This window comes from Polistes fuscatus, unplaced genomic scaffold (genome assembly GCF_010416935.1).
Source record: "Polistes fuscatus isolate 324 unplaced genomic scaffold, CU_Pfus_HIC Scaffold4, whole genome shotgun sequence".
Lineage (NCBI taxonomy): Eukaryota > Metazoa > Arthropoda > Insecta > Hymenoptera > Vespidae > Polistes > Polistes fuscatus.
The window spans coordinates 8275546-8296886 of record NW_025113118.1 but is presented as its reverse complement, the minus strand read 5'-3'; the positions used below and the strand labels follow the sequence as shown (position 1 = coordinate 8296886).

Genomic DNA, 21341 nt, shown 5'->3' with positions numbered 1-21341 from the left:
AGTAACTTAGTATTCATATTTTTCCTATTTCTTTATTTTTATTTATTTTATATAAATGTAAAATCACGCGTTTAAATTTAATTTTATTGCAACGGTAATTAGAGATTTGATAAAAAGTAAATAAAGGATTCAATTGAAAAGTGCATCTGCGAATTGGACCACTCATATGTTAGGCTATTGTATCACTTGACTGTATGACTAATATAGTTTGCTTTTTGTTACAGGTAATCATCGTTGGATTTATCATCAAACCTTCTGGATTCTTTTTTATTTGAGTGTCTTAAATTGCTTCATTTTAAAATATATGTATATATAAATGCATTTCTGAAGGCACACACATATTTATATATTAAAAATTAAATATAATTATATAAAATTCTATATTACAATATAACTATACTATATATACTATCAAAGTATATGTCATAACTATCAAAGAATATCGCATTCTTTTATAGTATTGTACCGTCATCGCATTAAGTATCTACTATGGTCAGGTTAGTAACTATGATGAATGTAGTTACGCGAAAAGTGAACTTGTGAGCTTCTATGTACTTCTGTATAGCATTAAAAAGTTGTTAAAAATATGTTATACACATGCGCAACCAAAAATTCAAGGCGCAAGCGTACTTTGAAGAAATCTCCTACTCATGACGTTTCCACATTTGTAATTATTAATAACTAATTAAATAATTTATTAATAATGTTAGCATTTATGAATTTTAAATAAGCATTTTGTTAGCAATTTAGCGCACTTATTCATTTTTTCAAACTATTGAAGTTCTATGCTAACTTTTTAATGCTGAGGTATCAGGAGATGGTGTGACGTACCGACCGAGAAGATCAGATGGTAACTTACCGTGAAGACTTACCGACCGTTGAAAATGGATGGCAACTTACCGACGGTGATGATCTGATGGTAACTTACTACGCGAACTACCGACAGTCGGTAAGATACCATCAAATCATCTCGTTCGGTAAGTTACTCAACCTCCTGATACCTCTTGTGTTTACAATAATATTAGTATGAATTTGTAGGTTTAAATATAATATGTTTCTAAATACTTTATATGAATTGAATTGAAGTTTTCATTTGAAAAGGAAAGAGAATTTATTGCAAATCTACAATTTAAGTTGGTACCAAGACTCCTGTGATTTACTGCATACAGACACACACGCGCGCGCGCGCGCACGCACACACACACACACACACACACACACATACACATACACGTGTACTCGATAAGTAATATTATCATTTTACGTAGTAAGAGAGATCCTGCGAATTACGATAGTAATAAATGAGAAAATAACTTCAAAAATGGCTTGGAGGAATTTATTCCGTTAGGAGATCATCGCTTTGCGGTATTTCTTTCATTTGCTTCTGTTCCTTCATCTTTTTTCGAAGAGCACGTCCTCTTAAATTGAGCATCGTCCTGGTCACTAACCACATAGCACCCTTCTCGCATACGCATACCAGAGTCTTCATAAATCCGTAGACCAAATAGTGCGGAGAATATCCAGTTGTAAGCGATTCGATTCCTACAGTTTTCAAGGTTGCCTCGACGAACTTATCAGGTGTCGGTGCCATCCATGTTGGCTTTCTAATAAAATGAAATATATAAATAAATGAATTAGATTTGTCGGTAATCTCGTCAAAATATGCAAAGATTGGAAAAGTCAAATAATGAAAAAAGTAAGAAGCGTTCTCACTTGATTTTGGTCATCTTGGTGGCAACTGCTCCGGGAATGATGCACTGCACGGTAACACCACTCGAAGCTACTTCCGCAGCTAAATCGGCACTGAATTTAATTACATAAGCTTTGCTAGCTGCATAGACTGTTAAATATGGACTTGGAATATCACCCGTTATCGAGCTGATATTAATGACAACACCCTTCCGTCTTTTTATCATGCCTGGTAGAACCACCCTTGTGGTACCGGTAAGACCAGCCACGTTCAATTGTAATATTTTATTTAGCGTATCTTCTGGCATGTTTGTTAAAAATTCTGGATGCTCGTAACTCACTCCAGCACTGTTAATAAGAATGCCAACCTGTAAAAACATTTTGATTATTATCATAATTTTGATCATCTAATTAATATTTGCCTTGAGACAATATATTTTACATAAGTTCGTTCGGTAGAAACACGGACGTGACGTGAACTTTGAAATCTCAGAACGTCGAACACTCTGTAATTTCTATTATAAGTAAGGCAATAATAGGAAGTATACTTGAAATGGAATTAATTGACTTTGCTAATATCGTAGAAGAATATTGATAAATGACCGTACCTCGAGTTCTTCGATAGTTTCAGCGATTTTAGAGTAAACCACTTGACCTTCGGTTAAATCAGCTTCAACGACACGGGTCTCAACTCCGTATTCCTCTTTTATCTCGGTTGCAACATCTTTGAGTTTTGGCAATGATCTTGAGACTAGCACAATGTCGAGTCCTTTACTAGCAAAAGCCTTAGCGAAAGCTTTTCCGAGTCCATCGGTTGCCCCTGTGATTACTGCCCATCTACCTTGACTCGTTAAATCTACACCTAAGCCTAAATTAGGTGCTAATAACTTTTTCCATGCCAATAGGCTTCCTCTTATCAAAATTCTCAAGCCGACAGCAGTCAGGACAACCAAAGAGATCTTCTCCCAGCACGTCAACATCCTAAAATATATTTTCCTTTTCGAATTTAGTTCTGCAATGACCACTGCAGTTCTATAACAGACTGAGACTGATAACGTTTATCGAATTACGTTTGCGTCAACGCTTAATCAGCCAGTCATCGTTCATTAAGCAATGACCTCGAGGCTTATGAACTATAATGAAATTTATTCACCCTGGCATGACAAACAAAATTCTTTTTCTTTTTATTTTTATTTCAAACCATTTGACTTATTTCCTACAGACCAAACTTCAATATTTTTACGATCATTAAATAAAAAAAAAGTTAAATACACAACTGTCAATAATACAAACTGTCAATATATGAAATATTTAATAATGAGTATAATTTCAATTATTCATAATTATATATAAAGTATAAATTATTCATAGGAAATGATTGTAAACGTTTTTATATGATTGAAAATAAGGAAAAAGATAACGAAATTCGATGAATTATTAGAATTAATCCTTAAATAATAACTCATAAAACATTGCCATAGTTAAAATATAAACACTATTTTAGTAGTAAAGTCGTAAGAGTAAGATAAGATATCGAAATCGCGCGATCGTATCTAAGCAAGTAGCTTTTCCTGGATTAGTTTGCTTTAGATATACACTTTCTCACTTTTTTCTTACTTGTCACGATCAAACCTATTGACATCCGATCCCTTTTGAAGAAGCGACGAACCTTGATTAACTCTTATCTTCTTTTTCTTTAAACAATCCCATCCAATTGTTTTCTCTCTCTCTCTCTTTCTCTTTCTTTTATTCTCTTTCGAAGATAATTAACAAAATCAAATTAAAACGGAGTGGGAGAGAGAGAGAGAGAGAGAGGGAGAAAATTGCTGGAAATACACACACGCGTAGTAAAGACAATTATTAGAAAACTTTGATATGAACTCTTGTGTGCTAGTAGCAAGAGAAAGAATTGTATGATTATAACGAATACACCGATGTCTTCCTGTTAAAAGATGTCTTCACTCTGCCGCAGATATGCAGAAAAAAAGAAAACTCACCAATCGGGATAAAAGAGGGAGAAAGAAAGATAGTGATTATGAAACGGGGCTTGAGGAGTGTAAGAAGAAGAAGAAGAAGAACAAGAAGAAGAAGAGAAACAAGACGATAGAATAGAGGGAAATAGGATCGATAGTACGTCGGCGGCGTAAACGTGACCACGGCTGTTAAGAGAAATGCGCGCGCGCAATGTCATGGCTATGAGATCTCTTCTCTCCCCTCCAGCCCGCCAGTCAGTCACTCCTCTCTCTGCTTCTACTTTCTTCCCAGCACCTCTTTCACCTCGTCCTATCCTCGTCTTAACGTATCGAGAGAGAGAGTTGTTCTTTCTCCGACATACTTTACTTCCTTCCTCTCCCCCTACCATTCATGCCCCCTAGCTTGAGAAATTAGGGTACTTGGTATAGAAGCGTCGCGATCGCGCGCGACGTTACTTTCTTTTTTTCAATATATTTCTCCCTCTCTCTTTTTGTTTTGCAAACGTGTTGGATTTGGCATTGTTAACTTTGTTGTTTATTTTTGGTTATTCCCTCCTAGGTATCTTTCATGCTCGGGACACCTGTCTTGTCGTAATTCTACGATTTGCCTTTCGGCAGCTTAGTTTTTCCGAACAGTTGCTTCCACACTTTTTTTCTTATACCGTTGTTCCATTTCCTTTTTTATTTTTTTCTAGTAGTTTTATACCCAGCGAATATTTTAACATTTAATATTTCGAATCGGTAAAGAAGAAGTTTTGTCTAAGAAAAATTTGTTCGCGCTTCAATCAAAATGAATAAAATAATCGATTCAGTTTTAATCGAGAAAGACATAGATACGTATCACGAACTTTTATTAACTGATTTATGTACCGTTGGCTATTTTGCTTCTCTCACTTACTCTTTCTTTCTTTCTTTCCTTCCTTCTTTCTCTTTACGGTTAACCGACTTCTATCTACTTCGGGGCAGTAGGTCAATGTATTCTTCAAGTATTTCGACGAATCTCATTTAAATATTTTTTCCATTTGGTGCATTACTAACCCTACAACTATCGCGACTATTATTGTATATTTATAATATTATTATATTATTATTTCTATCAGACCAATCAAAGTTTCACATTGTCATATTTTTCAGATATCCATATAATATATAAATATATTAACTTTATGATTGATATTAAAATTATTTATTTTATCGAATAAATTATTAAATAAATAAATTTACGCGAATCTTTTTGTGAATTAATAGCTACTATCAGGTTATAGGAATTCATTTTGTCTTGAACGTTCAAAATTATTTGCCAGAATTATAGAAAAAGAAAAACGTTATAAGTTTTATGCTCTTGGATTAAAAGGAAAAATTTTAAGTTGAATAGAAAAACGCTAAAAACGATAAGACATGCTTCGATAATGACGTAGGAAAATATTTACAGAATTTGAGTAGTTTGAGTCATGAATAATATTCAAAAGTTTTGACAAGCAATTATTGCGTCGCAACTGTTTTTCTTTCTCAAGTGTTTTCTTCGCACATCAACCGACGATCGATTCGTTCTTTACTCGTTGGAAATCAATCGTTCGTTCGTTCGTTCGTTCGTTCGTTCAAGAATTCTTCGAACGCACGGCGTCGACTTTCTTCCTTTCCGGATTTGGTGAAAGAAACCAAAGTAATTTGGTGAAAGTCCGAGGAGATCCAAGGATCGTGCACTTAGATTGCAATTTAATATCGTTAATTAAAACCCTACTAAAAATTAAAAACGACGAGGCATTGTTCATCGGATTAGATTATATTATCATATCGTTGATTTTGTCAAAGATCACTTCTTTCTATGATATAATATTTTGAAAATGTTATTCGAAATAAAATCATTTGCGAAATGTCATTCGATGATTTGATAATTTTTAACAGGGATTCGTAAATTTATCAAATCTTCTCGATAACCTTATATGTTTTATAAGAAAATAATCATAAAATTATATATCCTGCTTATTTTTTTTATGATTAGAATATATTTTTGGATTTTATATAAGCAGGTCATTCTAAAGCTAAAAAAATTATTTACGTAATATTGAATTAATGTCCAACTTTGAATAAAAGACCTTTGAATCTATCGTATGCTTATACGAACGTACGTAAATATGTTAAAGAGAAAATCCGGAAATAACGTTGATCGTATACACGTTTAACGAATACTTTTTAATATGTATCGTGGAAAAAAGAAAACAGAATTTATTCGTTTAGCAGATAGAAAATCACGATAGAAAACGTTGAGAAGTTTGTTCAATTGAAGTTGAAAATATGAATTTTCTAATTATTATCGGTTAGTTGAAAATCGTTAAAAGAATTTCTTAAAAAGCACACAAATATTAAATGAAATTGATCGCGTATCACGATCGTTTCTAGATCGTTTCTAGATCGTTTCTAGATCGTTCCAGAAAGTTAGTGCGAAAGAAGTTTAGTGGAATTTAGTTTTTGGTAATCAAGCGACAATTTGAAGATCGGCGTTCCGTATTTCTTTCTCGGTGAAGTCCATTGTCTTGGTGCCAGTCTTAACGACTTCTCTCTGCGCCATCAACGTGACGTTTCTATGAGCCTGGTGAATGGTTTGTAGATGAAAGCGTCTCCAAAGGAGAGCATCAACGTCGACGGATTTCGTCCAGTCTTGCCAATCGCCTCGGGTTATTCCCTCTTCGTTAATACCTTCAGCTTCCTCGAGGACTTTGCGAAGCCAGGTACCCCAATTGTCGGCGGTATCGCTGACATAAGTCAGCCATTTCGACCAATCCCTAATTTCGATGGATTCAACTTCAGCTGGATATTTGTCGAGGAAAATAATTTGCGACTCTGTAAGAATATTTTTCATCCAATTTGCTATTTTTCCAGCCAAAACGATCAAGACATCTTTCATATGTTCGTTCAATGCTTCCGGATCTTCCTCTTCTATAACGGTTCGAAACTTATCATAGATCGCGGCTTGAATACGATCGCGAATCAGATCGACGCCTTTACTTTCTGGCATAGATTCTAACATAGCGTAAAGAACGTCGATCAGTTTACGAAAGGTCACGAACGGTAGGTCGGTAGAGAAGAAATCGCCGTAATCCCCAACCGTTACTATAGACTTTCTTAACTTCGTTTCTCTCTTTGCTTTCTCTTCTTCCTCGACTTTCTTTCTTCTTTTTTCATCTTCCTGCTCTTTTTCTAGTCTACCTTTTTCTTCTTCCTTCTCTTTTTCTAATCTAGCTTCTTCTTCTTCTTCCTTCTCTTTTTGTAATCTAGCCTCTTCTTCTTCCTTCTCTTTTTGTAATCTAGCCTCTTCTTCTTCCTTCTCTTTTTCTAATCTAGCTTCTTCTTCTTCTTTCTTCTGTTTTTCTATTCTAGCCTCTTCTTCTTCCTTCTCTTTTTGTAATCTAGCCTCTTCTTCTTCCTTCTCTTTTTGTAATCTAGCCTCTTCTTCTTCCTTCTCTTTTTGTAATCTAGCCTCTTCTTCTTCCTTCTCTTTTCTAATCTAGCTTCTTCTTCTTCTTTCTTCTGTTTTTCTATTCTAGCCTCTTCTTCTTCCTTCTCTTTTGTAATCTAGCCTCTTCTTCTCCTTCTCTTTTTGTAATATAGCCTCTTCTTCTTCCTTCTCTTTTTGTAATCTAGCCTCTTCTTCTTCCTTCTCTTTTTGTAATCTTGCCTCTTCTTCTTCCTTCTCTTTTTGTAATCTTGCCTCTTCTTCTTCCTTCTCTTTTTGTAATCTTGCCTCTTCTTCTTCCTTCTCTTTTTGTAATCTTGCCTCTTCTTCTTCCTTCTCTTTTTGTAATCTAGCTTCTTCTTCTTCTTCCTCAGCTTTCTTTCTTCTTTCTTCTTCTTTTTCCATTTCTTTCTGTATCCTTGCTTCTTCCTCGATTCTTTCTCTTTCTTCCTGTTCTTCCTTTCGTTCACTTTCTAATATTGCTTCTTCTTCCTTCCTCATCCTTTCCTCTTCCTCCTCCATTTTCCTTCTTTCTTCCTGCTGAACCCTTTCTTGAGCTTCCTTATCAGTCCCCTCTTCTTCCTTTTCTTCTTCTCCTTCGTCTTCTTCCTCGTCTTCTTCCTCGTCTTCATCCTGGTCATCTTCATCCTCTTGTTCCTCCTCCTCCTCCTTCTCCTCCTTGTCTTCCTCCTCCTCCTCCTCCTCCTCCTCGTCTTCCTCCTCCTCCTCCTCCTCTTTTCTTTTCTTCTCGCATAATTGTTCCAATTCCATCTTACGATCTTCCGCAACTTCGAAAAGCACTCCGGATATCCAACAAGCTACAACGTCCGAGAGGAAACGCATCTGTTGCGACTTACGATCGCTCTCATCTAATGGCGTATATTCGAGAGCGTAACTCAATCTCTTGATTATCACGTTGGCTATATCCTCGTATTCTTCTTTTGGTATTGGACATCTCCAATCAAGAATACTCTTTACAAAACGTTCGGCCATCATATATTGACAAGTTACAGCATCCTTATCCAATATCGTTGCACTAAGTGTACCTGATTTCTTAGATTTTCGCGTAGAACGATTAAACTTACGTTCCTTTTTTCGTCTCTGAGATATTCTTTGACGTTTTTTATTGCGAAACGCTTTCGCTGCTTGTCTGAAATCATCGATAATATTGTCATTTTATTTAATGACAATTTATTTATTATTAATAATTAACATATGTTAAAAACCACTATACTCTGGCGTTAGACAAGTTTCACCCTCCAAAGATTTGATTAAATTGTCCACGAATTCGGGTTTCAATCTGGAAGCACCCTCTTGCAGGGTGATCAACATACGGTGTTTTGGTGGTCGAGCTAATTCTTTGATTCTTTGAGAAACTGGCTTTAATTTTCTTATCACTGCCTCTTGCAGACACGCTGGTGGACATCTACGACTATTTAAAAACAACGATGATTAGAACGTATGTAATATTATTAGGTATTATTTGATCAGTTCAAATGAACAAGATGAAAAAGGTAATGTCATTTTTCAGTGAATTACGAATAAAATCTGTATATAGGCCATGCAAGCTAGGCTCGTGACAATAATTCTATCAATCATACTTCGGAGTCGCTAGCACGTCGATGTATTCTTTCTTTGACAGACAATGTCTCGGAATGATGTCCAGTTTTGGGAAAATGCAGGGTTTACCGTAAATCATCACCTTTACTTGCTTTTTCTCCTTCATTGCTGCCGCCGAGACTTTTCTTCTATCGCAACATTCACTCTCCGCCATAGATTTCTAGTCATCCAATTGATTGCTTGGTACATCAAATATATAATTTTCAATTTTATATTATTATATTATAATATTATTTACTTGGGCTTTCTTTTTTGCCAATGGTTTGGCGCAGCGTAACCATCTTTCCTTATTCTTCTCAAAACGTGGATATCCCTCAAATTTGTCATCCCTTTTACCTTTATTTATTTCTTTCTCTATCGAGACTGCACGTTTCACGTCCTCCGGATCGTCATCGTTCATATCCATATCTGATTAGAAATTTGACGTCTGTGTGCTCGCTTGTGTATTATAACTTTTTTATCTCCTTTCCATTTATAATTTCCCTTTGTGCAATAGATCGTGAAACTTCATTTTATCGACTTTTTCTGTATCGTTTAAACGGACCAAAATTATTTTCAATTGTGTTCCATTTTCTTGTTAACTTTTTTACTTTTGTTTTCTTTCTCTTTTGGATCAGATTTAATTAAATTTGCGTTGATATGGTAGGGGAAAAATATTGGTCAATTCATTTTGTTGCTCGAAAAATTTGGTTTTTATGTTGTAGAAAGAAATAGTTTAAAGGGAAAGTTTTGAATGATTTTTCGACGAACGTGAAGTTCGTGTTTTCGATATTTCGTTTGATTTCGCTTCTTTTGTTTTATTTATTCTTTTATTTTTAAGCTTGAAAAACTAGTTAGGAAGTATATGACGTAGTATAATATTGCGAACGTAACATACATATGAACGTTATCGATCGAGGAACATAATTATTGTTTAACGCGAACCGTTCGAGAGCAATTCGTTCTACGTTGTGCAGGACAAATAAACGCGAACGTGATCAAAATTTATAATCTGCTAGTCAGTCGGCAAACAGAGACTCAATCATTTAATTACACAAGTTCTCGTAATAAAATAACGATCGATCATTGAAATAGAGTTAACCGCCTACGAATCTGAATTCGAGTTTCGATACTGATCGAGACTGGACATGTCAATTTTTATCGATTATATTATTTTTTCTATTTTTATTGAAATCATTTGCAGTGAAATCATCGTCGTACGTAAATATCTATTTAAAAGAAATAATAAAATACGATGCCGTCTCTTATTTTCATTAAAAAATATAAATGATAAAAAGAGTAAGGAATGTTGCGCGTTTAGCGCGCGCGGCGTGCGTGCGCGGCGTGCACGTTAGAGAGAGAAGGTGGAATTTAAGTACTAAATGTTACGTACAGATGGTGGTAGTATAGACGTCAGTGGTCGGACGACTGTTCCGTTCGTTAATCGATCAATTCGGGTGTCGCTGTGCTCATTCGAAGGAAGGGAGACGTATATAGATCGTAGAAAAGGAAATACGGAAATAGGCCGAGATGCGAGAGCGTTAAGTAGAGTAATGTCGGGCTTTCGGGTTGGACACGACTCTCTTCGCTATTGTCTACCGTGATGCACAGATCGGTAGTGTACCCTAACTTCCTAAGAGGAATCAAAATGTCGTCGAGGAAACGTTGACGTTTAATACACGATAGAACGGAAGAACGTAAAAAGGCTTGCCGTTGGACCACGGAGCGATAACTATGATGAGATAACGAACGCAGAATGAAATACAACAACGTTGACTTTCTCGGTTATGCAGTCCTCACATTCACTTTACATCTTAACGGTGCGTTCAAAAAACCTTATCGTTATCTTATTTATTTCATTTTATATTTTATCTTTAACTCCTCGTATATAATATTACCTCCATACTCGCTCTCTCTCTCTCTCTCTCTCCCCCCCTTCTCTCTCTCTCTCTCTCTCTCTTTCGCTTTCTCGTTCTCTCTCTCTCACTCTATTTCTTTCTTTCCTTCTTTCTTTTTCTTGCGTCTAAAAACACATCAATTTTTCTTCTAGCCTCTTTTTAACTTAACTTGGAAGTCCTATCAATCTGATACTTATCACAATTGTCGTCAATGTGACCGCGTTCGAATGCGTGTGGCTCTGAATTAGGGCAATGCTTAAACGATATATAGATAACATGCTCTATTTATTTAAGTTTTTACGTATGCTTCTCTTTTAATTAATAAAATAATAACACCTTATACGAGTGTACCTTTGCTGATAGGTGATATTTTGTTGAGATAATATTGATTTCATCTAATTGTCAGTTGCTTTTTATGGGTACTTACTTTTGTTGTATGCAGTTAAATATTTAAATATTTTTACAACTATCCTCTTTGGAATGTATGGCTTTTCATAATGTAAGGCTCATCTCTCTGATGTATGTTTTTATATGAAACTATTCATATCATTGGACACTAGCAGTTCGCGCAGAAGACGGAGTTGCTTGCAAGGATTTACAAGGACGTTCTTACGAAACCGGTTACCTTTACTTTCCTGGTCCGGAACCTTGTACATTTTGTGTTTGTGACAACGGCAATCCAAAATGGTGCAAAGCTGTTATCTGCAAATTTCTTGAGGTATCCTAATATCTAATTGAAAATTAATATCCTGTTTGTTATAGCGTGTAATTATTTATAAAATTATGTGGCCGAACGTCTGGATATATATATATATTCTTATTTTGATATAACTTTTAAGGAAGATTGTAAATCTATGCGAAGAAGCGAAAAGTGCTGTGAATTTATTTGCTTAAACGATGCTAATGAAAAATCTGACGGCAGCGGTACCAATTTGGTAGAAGGAAGCGTTAACTATGATATAGGGTTACGTTCTGTTGCCAGTTTTGTAACGGCAATATTATCTTTAAGTCTTCTATTTTTCTTAATATATCGCCTACGTCAACGAAAAATTAGAGGTATGTTTTAGAATAATGATACAGTATATACATATAGCTTTTAAAGATAATATATAATCATAAAATGATTTCAAAGTCCTTTGATACTAATAGCTACATAATTTACAATGATATTATGCATAAAAGATTCAGGATATCCCATGTTAGTGTGTGTGGCAGGAAGACAAAGCAGACAATTAGCAGAGGACCAAAGAAATCTGGGCAGTATGGGATATTTAGAAAGAGGAGGACTACAGCATGGCATTCCGATGGATGACATTCCTTGTGGCGGTGGATATCCTTTGTGGAAACCGGCAAACAATTATTTCCCACGCGGGGAAGCACCTCCGCCTTACGAAGAAGCTGTAGCCGCTGCTAGGACAGAGCAAGCACTTTTATCTATGACCCCTCATACTACATTGTCTCCATTAAATTTTTCAAACGGCTATTTGCAAGATACCAATAGCCATCCGAATATAGCCGTTGTAGCTAATAGTCAAGATGCGTTAAATTCGACTTCAGCGATGCCTTCGAATAGTAACGGTGCAAGCACTGTCCCATTAGTATCATCGTCAAACGTAGCGATCGGTTCATTAACCACATATACGAACTGTCACCAGCTTAATCAGAGTGAACAATCAACGACCCTTAACGTTGGTACATCCACTGCTACAAATTACGCGGCATCTACGAATACATATGAAAATTTGCCAGTATCCACTGGTATAACGAATTTCACTTATCAAATTGCTACAGCAAGTAACGATACCCAACCATTAACGAGTTCGCATTCAACTATTTCGAAAAGTTATCGACAACATACCACGTTTCCTCGACAAAGTGGTGCATTTACAATATCTGCGAGCTTACCAAGTTCCGATATATCCGCTCATCGTACTATTCCGAGAACGCTCACGAATAACACTCCTACGACTAGAATAAAAGATATTATGAGCGATCGTTCTACGGACGAGATATTTCATCTCCCACCGAGAAGTTTGTCACCAAAGAATTTGCCGCAATCACCTTCGCCGATAGTTTCTAACGATCAAGAACATATGCAAGATCCTTCTAATATATTTTGCAAGGACGTTATAACATCCGTCACGAGTGTAACTCAAATTGAAAGATTACAAGGAAATGTTGCTTCGCGAAAACCGTGTGACTTTAAGGTACTGCAATAGTAATATTACTTTATACATCTGTTACCCGTATACTAGGAGACATATTTCATTCTAATTGTGATGTTATTTATTTGTAGCCTCCTTTAAACATTGCTAATGAGATTAACGAAGATGGAAGTTTTGAATCGGTAGCTTGTACTTGCAGTATGCAAACTCTTCCAACTCTTCACGACGATGCGGATGATTATCGTAGCGAGTGCGAAAATTGTAAAAGCGCAACTGGATCTCGTTATTATTTGGATAACGAAGATGAATTGGTTACATCACCGCACGAAACCATGACATTACATAGGAGACCAGAGGATACAGCATCAAGTGCCACACCTCAGTATTATAGGACTTCTCTTACACTGCCGACAAGTACTCGTCAACGTACAAGGTGAAAACCCTTAAAAACCTTAAAACCCTTTATTGATTAATGATTTATTAATATATTCAAGTTATGCACCTTTGTTAAGTACTCAAGCTTCCTTATCCGAACTCGAAGAAACTTGTATTTTATTTCTTGTTTTTATTTTACATTGTTTTTTTTATATATAAAGAAATGTCATAATATATATGATTTATATGGAGAATTGTTGTTGTTTAGGAGTACTGGAGTTCGAGAAAATTGGTTTAATACCATGCCGCAAAGCTCTACAGAATCTTCGGATGAAAATTAAATGTAAAAAAAAGAAAAGAAAGAAAGAGGAAGAAGAAGAAGAAAAAGAAGAAGAAGAAGAAGAAAAAGAAATATATAATGTCTATATGTTGAGTAAGTACCAAAATACGCGAATGCGTATTAAATATTAGGATCGTACGCTCATTACGGAATAAATAAAATTCGATTCGCTTTACGCATAACATGGAGCAGTGTTGATAGCAAAATCTCGATACAAATAATAACGTTTTGTACTAAAGAAGTTCGTTAGATCTGCGTCATTTCTGTTACATTACTACAGGTATTTGATTAGAAAGCAGAAATAAGTGATACACAGAACGTACAAAAATGGCTCTTTATAACTTTATAGTTTATTATAGATATTTTTTGAAAAAGTTATCATAAATGTGCACGTCGCCGAACTGCGAATGTTTATGCAATCGTATATTTCAATTGAAAAAAAATTATATATATCATATATTTTTTAATTGTTTATTGTTAATTTGATCAATAAAAATCACTTTTATATGTAAGTACGGCGTCGTAAATAATTGTCATGATTTATGCAAAAGCAAATCGTCGGGATTTAAATTACTTTATATGCTCGTCCTTTTATTTTATACACTATTTATGCATACATGTATATACTTTGCATGTTGATTTTTTTTCTTTTATATATGTCAGTGCATAAACATAGGTAGTTTAAAGATAGCATACTATTTTTTTTTTATATCTTTTAGCTTATCGTTATATTTGCATTTATTTTATTAAGTAATTTAATAACAAAGTAACAAAATGTGGCTATATTATTTACATCTATAAATATAAAAATTCTACGAAACTATTAATATGTATACATACATAAAAAAAAGATCATAGAAGGGTGTGCCAAAAGTTTGGACAATTTTGAAGGTATATTTTGTAAATTTTTGATCATTTTTAAATTTGATAATAGTTTCAAGTCAATTTTCAATACTATAACGATTGATTCATATAAGATGTTTTTAAATTTAGATTTAGGTTTACGGAGAAAGAAAAAACGAATGAAAAAGAAAAGGGGTATCACACTTCAGTGTCATTGTTAGACATTGTTGTTATATGATTCTTTACAAATAATATGGTTCATCTTAACGTAAAAAGAACAAAAAAAGGGAAGAAAGGAAAAAAACAAAAAGAAAAAAAAAAAAAGAGAGAAATGAAAAAAAGGAAAAAATTCATCACATGGAAAGCAGTATTGTTGCAAACATTGATCGCATGTGTTTAACAAAAATAGACATATTATCTAGGCTGTACTGTATCCTACATGCAGGAACTTTAAATTCTCGTCATCAATAAGATACGAGCAACTAAATATCTTCTTTCAGTAGTATATACGATACTTTTTTAAACATGATATCACAATAACAATTGGGTAGTATATTAGGTAGAAGTTGGATAAAAAAAACACACAAACACACAAAACATATACATATACACGTTTTAAATGGCAATGTATAAGTTGCGTGGCATATACAACCCATTTCTTTGATAATTTTTTTATTTCCGTTTTAATCACTGAAATATTTATCTTTCTTATTTCTCGTATCATTTTCATGAACAGTGCCATGATTACTTCAAAGTTCAGCACAAAAATTGATATGACATATACTGTGTTCAACCATAGTATTACTTAAAAGTATCTTCTTCGTACTCCTGTGATATAATATTGTAGATCATAATAGGAACTTAAAAAGAAAAAAAAATAATAATATTAATAATTGATATTTTTGCTTTATCGTCATTAGTACCTTCGAACTAATGCGTGCTAAGTCGTGTGACTAAAAAAAAAAGATTTAATAAAAGAGATAAAAATTAAAACTCAATAAGAACTTTTATGAAAGGAAAAGAAAAGAAGAAAAAGTGATTCCAATTTCAAGTTAGATACCATATGAAAAATTAATTCAAATTTGTAGCATACATTTCAATTCTATTACTTTTCACAAAGATGTATATAGACTGATTTTGTCAATCGACTAATATATAAGAAAGAAAAAAATTTTTAAGTCTTAACGACTATATTTCATACGGTAATTCCAGTAAGTTGTTTTAACATTATTTTTCGGGCATCTTTATATATTGATATAAAAAGGCTGCGAGAAGAGCGAGAAGAACTCATTTACGCACATTGGTGATTTAGAAAATATGAGAGAGAGAAAAGCACCAAAATAATAATGATTTAGAGAATAATTTTTATTTTTAGCACTAATCCGACATTGAGATAAACAATTTAAAAAAAAAAAAAAAAAAAAAAAAAACTTAATGTATCTTCTACAAAGAAGCTATTATTTCCAGCAAATAAAAAAAGCAAACCAAAAAAACAATAAAAAAAAAAAATTAACAAAAATAAAAAAGAAGAACAAATCCAAATTCTGCAATATACAATCTGTTTTTTGTACATAATGTGTCAAATTTTATTGTTCTAAAATATGAGAATCGTTGTACAATTATATATTAAGTGTTTAGATATTAAACGATATGTATTAGATATTAACAATATTATGATTAATTAATTAGATATTAATAGCACCACACAAGCGGTATAATCCGTTTATGAAAATTTATCAGTATTAACATAAAGAGCAATATTTCTGTTAAATAAAAAAACATTTCAATTATCTATATTTTAGCTATAGCATAGTAATTAACTTGCAACACACTTTACTGTATATATATACATATTTTTATTTCCTTCCATTTTAATTTTAAGAGGTTATTTTATTGAATAACGATATCCAAACTTATAGCAAAATGTACAATATCAAATGAAATAATAACAATGATGATAAAAAGAACCATTTTATTCGATTTTTCATTCTGAAATCAATTATCCGTAATATTGAAATATCGTTTAGAATTTATTGCTACGCGTCAATGTTTTTTTACAAATATATATATATATATATATATATATATATTTTACATATAATTAAATATAAATATTTGTTCAATTTTATAAAATGAATGAAAAATGAATATGTTAAATAATTAAAACGATTGATTTAATCCATAATAATCAATAAGTAGTCAATAGTCATGAAATATTTTCAAAATTTAACAAAGATTGTTCGCTTTTAGAAATATTTGGGAACAAAATTACTTTAATTAAAAACAAATTAATTCATTTTTTATTGTCAAAAAACTTGGTAGATTGTGAAAAGCTATTGTGATTTTTATTTGTATAATATAAAAATATTATTATGAGTCCCGTAGTAACTAAAATGAAGAACCAATCAGCATCGTCTTGCTCATTCTACTAGAATTCTTTTCGCGGGTTTTTGCCGAGCGCCATTACTATGGGATCCATTGTCAACGAATAAAAATGTTGTAAAGTTATGTAAAGTTAATGGATAATCAGGTAATTTTATTTTATTTAAACAAAAGATTTAAAAATCTATCATTAACATTGAATAACAAATACAATAATCGATGATTGATATTCTATTATAAGAACAATATGAACTTTAAATTAAATATTTATCCTACAGCAAAATGAAGAACGAAAGGAACGATAGATGGAAGAGAAGACACCAATTCTAGATTAGATTTGTTATAGATTTCGAAAGAGAATTGATGCTAAATGCAGAGGTATAAGTCAATTAATGATATTATCCGATAGAAAAATGTATTTCTTCGATTGAAAATAAATTAATTTTTGTTTGTTTATTGAATAACTGTATTATACATCGGTATAATCTATTTTATTATATTTTTTTACAGTAATTTAATGAAAACAACGTGTTGAAGATCGTGGTTAAAACAATCTTAAAAATAATATGAAATTAGGAACTTAGGAAGGTGTAAAAGGTAAAACACGATATAAGTTAGCAAGTTATTCGCTAGAGGGCAAAATATCAGTTTGAAAGAAAAGCCGTTATATTCGAAAGGTTCTTTCATTTTTCGAATAGTTCGAGGAAGTTTGAAGAGATTAGCCGGTTGGTGGCAGCACTGGCACGTATCGGAGTAACGTTCGAGCGGAGTGGAGGACGGTGCCGCCGCGACGCCGACGTATTTGTCAATACTTTTTCCTTTCCACTAATTTTCGACGGTTCCCAAAGCGATTAAATCGGTTTTCCAAATTGTGCCGACAAGCGTACAAGTGTCACGACAATTTTCTAACCTACCATCGACGACTAAGTCACGACACGACTGGTAATTACCGGTGACAATTTTATATACAGAGAGCCAAAGAGAGCAAGAGAGAAAGAAATAGAGAGACGAAATTACGACCGAACGAGATAGAACGAATACTGATAGAGTGAAAGAGAAGAGAAAAGCGAGAAACGAACGTCTGAGCAAAAGGGAGAGAGTGTGTGCGAGAGAGGGAGGGTGGGAGGGAGGAAGAAAGAAAGAAAGCAAGAGAAAGAAGAAGAAAGAAAAAGAGAGAGACAGTTGATATAACCGCGAAAAGCAGACATTGAGAACTGGCCAGGCCAGTCGGTCGCTCGTGCGAGTCTATTATATACTCGTCTCTCTTTCTTTCTTCTCTCTCTCTCTCTATCTCTCTCTCTTTCTCTCCCTCTCCCTCATATCGTAGAGGAGAAACGTGCGAGTGAGAGTGAGTGAACGCGATCAAGCCCGAGCCATCGAAGCCAGCAGCAACAGCAAGGAGAACCCTAGGAAGCTGAAGTTTGCGAATCGGAGCAGCCTTAGCTCGTTTAAGAAGAACCAAGGATCATAAAGCGGTGTGGTCGTTCGAGTATATACGTCGTGTTCGTCGGATCGTTTTCTGCCTACGAATGCGGTCCACGGTTGAGCCATCGTATTAAAATGTAAGTATCGTCTTGGTACAGTCAAACTTTTCTATCGTTTTTTGAGTGCGAGTAAAAAACAAAAAAAGATTTTTCTTAATCGTAAGTACGTCAAAATAAGAAAATGAAAGATTTAAATTTTATCGAGACGAACATTGCACTCAACACTCCGAGTGAAGTTTTGAGTAGTCAAGCTTTTCCAATTTGTGGTTATGACAAGGAGGAAACGAGTAGTTGACGTTGCTGATCGTCGTTGTGTTGTATTCTATATGTATATACTTTTCATATATATGGATATGGTCTAAATACGTGTATTTTTGCATGTACGGGTCGTATCAAAAGTTGCATCACCAAGAACGAAGTCAATCGGCTGATGCGAGCTTGCCAAATGAAAAAATAATTTTTTTCTGATAGATAGTAAATTGATCATTTGTCAATTCGATAAAGCAATTTTTAGGCAGCCTATGTGTTGTATCTACGTATATGCGAGAGATGGCTTTAAGTACCGTTCACAAGATCAAATGTTTATCTTTAAATTGTAGCGTGTCGCAGCATGGGGAGCATGGCACGAGTTTTTTAAAGAACAATTTATTTATAACAACGTTCTTTTATTCCTCTCTTTTTGTTTCGTAGATGCAAACATCGAAGAAAAGGTTGTAATGCTAGAGCACCGAATAACTGGCTGCTCTTTTATTTGTAATTATCGTACACGTGCTGTTGAAAGAGGAACGAAGAGGAAAATCATTTGTCTCGATAAACAAGACTCTTCTATATTCTTTCAGGAAGAATTAGTTCATTGATTTTTCTCCTAGGAAAACACTGAAAATTACCTATTGATTTTTTCTTGAAATTTTCTTACGTTTAATATGATATTTGAAATGAAAGTTCTTGCATTAGAATTACAGCGCATTCGAGAGAGTATTCTAATTGTTTTCTTTTTTTATTATTATTCTTACAAGTATACACTAATTATCGATTTGTCGTAGATACGTTGAAATGTACATTACTTAGGTGCTCGTATTATATCGTTACGGATGATAATCGTTGCGCTCTTTAAAAGCGTCCATCTTGAGTGGCGCCATATTTAAATGGTCATACGAACATTGTCAAACATTCGTTTCTTGTATTATAGTAGGAGATGTTAAAGACAGATTTTACTTGTGTATTAGCCTATTGTGAATAACACTTTATTGCCGTATAGTTTATACGCCCCTTTCGCGCGTGCGTCTCTTATATGCGTATATATGTATGATGTGTCCGTGCGTGTGTGTTATGTCGCGACATACATTGTACATGGGTATGCGAGCACGTATATATACACATTGTACATAGATGTGTATGTATTTTGAAAATAATTTCGATTTGCATAGTCTTTCTTTCTTATTTTTTGCGACTCTTTAGTTTGTCCACCTTTGTGGACGGCCGTTGGCCGAGAGAGAAATGACCTGACGAACGAACTCGTATACCGAGGGAACTTGCACAGCGACGGAGCTACGCTCTGTCAATTCTTTCCGGACGCCGATGCATAGACCAACAAATCAACTAACAAACCGAAAGAGTCATTCGAAAATTAACGAACGCAATTTCATCGTGGAATGGTCGTCTATTCGAGATTTTGAGATTATCCAAAACAAGTGGTTTAACTACTATTTCTACTTTCTATAAATAAGAACAATATTTGAAGATTTTTTTCGACACGATTTTTTTTTACACAGCGGTGTCCGAATATTTATACCGGTTTAAACTATATTTATGTTCAAAGTCCAGCAATTTCTTCTGATACGTGTTACGTATTGAAATATTTACTTACATGCCAGTTTCCGGGCTACTTTCTCTAGATTCGACCAAAAAGAGTTCGCAATCCGGTCTCCGATATATCCGAAGATATATATTGGTAAAACGTACATTTTGTTTAGAAAACGATTTGATCGTTAAATGAATATTTTCATTGAAATAAAAAAAGAATAAAGTAAAGAGAAATATATGAAATTATTTTCTAATGTTTTTAGTATATCATTAGATCGTTATGAGCATGTGTATGTTATTTATGATGAAAGATCTTTTTTTAGGGTATGAGAAATATACATATAAAAGGGGAGGATAAGAATCGCACGTAACTCTGACTTTCATTATTTTCATGCGTCGTATCTTTTCTCTCTCTCTCTCTCTCTCTCTTTCTCTCTTTCTTTATTTCGCGCCCTCCCGGGAGAAGCCTATTTTTGCTCGCGTCGATACGATGTCGACGTTGATAAATCGAAACGCGATGTTTCTGGAATACGTAGCTTTGCTTTTGTGTTTTACTTCTCCCGCACGTTGATACGAAAATAACCGTGCGAGAAGCGCGTCCGAGAAGAGAGAGATTCGTAAGATGCATTTTTATTGTTCTCATCGGCTATATTTAAAACGTACGAATACACGAGCAAGGTTAAAAGATTGACTCACGAATTTTGTGAATTCTCGAAAACAAGATCCGAGTCTTTCGAACTCGATTTTATACTTTGTCTGCTCTTTACTCTATTCATTTTTGTTTCGATTTGATATTGTAATTTCGTCTGATCGTCACGTTCAACTAATTATACGCGATGCAAATTAATTGTCTACCGGTATTAGATACTAACGATCAAGCGTGACGTTTTAACATAGCACGTGTTTTAAATAACCGTCTAATAAGAAGGTATTTTTTTCTTTAATTAGTTAACGAGTTGCGTAACTTAATAAAAGATAAAACATATCCCTGGGCGTGTAGCACTTTTTATAATTAACACTAATCCTTTTTTATTTTGTTTTTATATTTCCGTGAAATGACGTTTCGCGGTAAAACAGGTGATACGATTTGCGAAATTTCAATGAACGAAACGTTTCAAATTGTCGAATTGATTTAAAGTATTTGCAGAAAACGTTGAGTTGTTATTTGATTAGATGGAAGTACATAAACGATACATACATAGTCAACGATCAAAAATGTCTACCTAATAGGTTTATTAATATAATATAGAGTTTGAAAGTTATATAATTTTTGCCAATCCTTCTTTTGGGCCTGCATCTTTCATTCGAATGAAATATGCATTCGAATTTGATGAGA

The 21341-nt window shown here is 33.9% G+C and overlaps 4 protein-coding genes and 1 long non-coding RNA gene across 13 annotated transcripts in view; 3 read left to right on the top strand and 2 right to left on the bottom strand.

The window, feature by feature from the left end:
• Window positions 1-1092: 1092 nt before the first annotated feature.
• Window positions 1093-3862, bottom strand: LOC122521329 (very-long-chain 3-oxoacyl-CoA reductase-like). 4 transcript variants are annotated; one of them, XM_043641966.1, is made up of 4 exons: window positions 3307-3862; window positions 2298-2737; window positions 1714-2057; window positions 1093-1604 (listed from the first exon to the last, which is right to left on the bottom strand). In XM_043641966.1, exons 1-4 carry the CDS (start codon window positions 3329-3331, stop codon window positions 1337-1339), a joined length of 1077 nt encoding a protein of 358 aa, XP_043497901.1. In that variant the 5' UTR covers window positions 3332-3862; the 3' UTR covers window positions 1093-1336. The 4 variants fall into 4 exon arrangements, with proteins under 4 accessions (XP_043497901.1, XP_043497902.1, XP_043497906.1 ...); XM_043641967.1 differs by having other exon boundaries at window positions 2298-2731; XM_043641971.1 differs by having other exon boundaries at window positions 2298-2721; window positions 3307-3860.
• A 1974-nt stretch (window positions 3863-5836) lies between these two features.
• Window positions 5837-10088, bottom strand: LOC122520906 (glutamic acid-rich protein-like). The gene is made up of 5 exons (XM_043641225.1): window positions 8975-10088; window positions 8718-8896; window positions 8351-8548; window positions 7540-8266; window positions 5837-6849 (listed from the first exon to the last, which is right to left on the bottom strand). Exons 1-5 carry the CDS (start codon window positions 9140-9142, stop codon window positions 6139-6141), a joined length of 1983 nt encoding a protein of 660 aa, XP_043497160.1. The 5' UTR covers window positions 9143-10088; the 3' UTR covers window positions 5837-6138.
• A 99-nt stretch (window positions 10089-10187) lies between these two features.
• On the top strand, window positions 10188-16303 carry LOC122521327. 6 transcript variants are annotated; one of them, XM_043641961.1, is made up of 6 exons: window positions 10188-10535; window positions 11177-11331; window positions 11453-11669; window positions 11796-12820; window positions 12910-13211; window positions 13422-16303. In XM_043641961.1, the coding sequence occupies exons 1-6, from the start codon at window positions 10472-10474 to the stop codon at window positions 13492-13494; spliced, it is 1836 nt and encodes a 611-aa protein (XP_043497896.1). In that variant the 5' UTR covers window positions 10188-10471; the 3' UTR covers window positions 13495-16303. The 6 variants fall into 6 exon arrangements, with proteins under 6 accessions (XP_043497896.1, XP_043497899.1, XP_043497897.1 ...); XM_043641964.1 differs by having other exon boundaries at window positions 11174-11331; window positions 11829-12820; XM_043641962.1 differs by having other exon boundaries at window positions 11174-11331; window positions 11817-12820.
• Window positions 16304-16583: 280 nt separating this feature from the next.
• Window positions 16584-17174, top strand: LOC122521326. The gene is made up of 2 exons (XR_006304739.1): window positions 16584-16866; window positions 16997-17174. It is a non-coding gene; the product is annotated as an uncharacterized LOC122521326 (long non-coding RNA).
• A 696-nt stretch (window positions 17175-17870) lies between these two features.
• LOC122521325 (serine/threonine-protein kinase tricornered) overlaps window positions 17871-21341 on the top strand; it is a 52882-nt gene continuing 49411 nt past the window's right edge. The window contains exon 1 of the mRNA XM_043641956.1: window positions 17871-18280. Within this exon, the coding sequence (XP_043497891.1) occupies window positions 18279-18280 (2 nt within the window). The 5' untranslated portion in view covers window positions 17871-18278. The remainder of the gene's footprint in view (window positions 18281-21341) is intronic.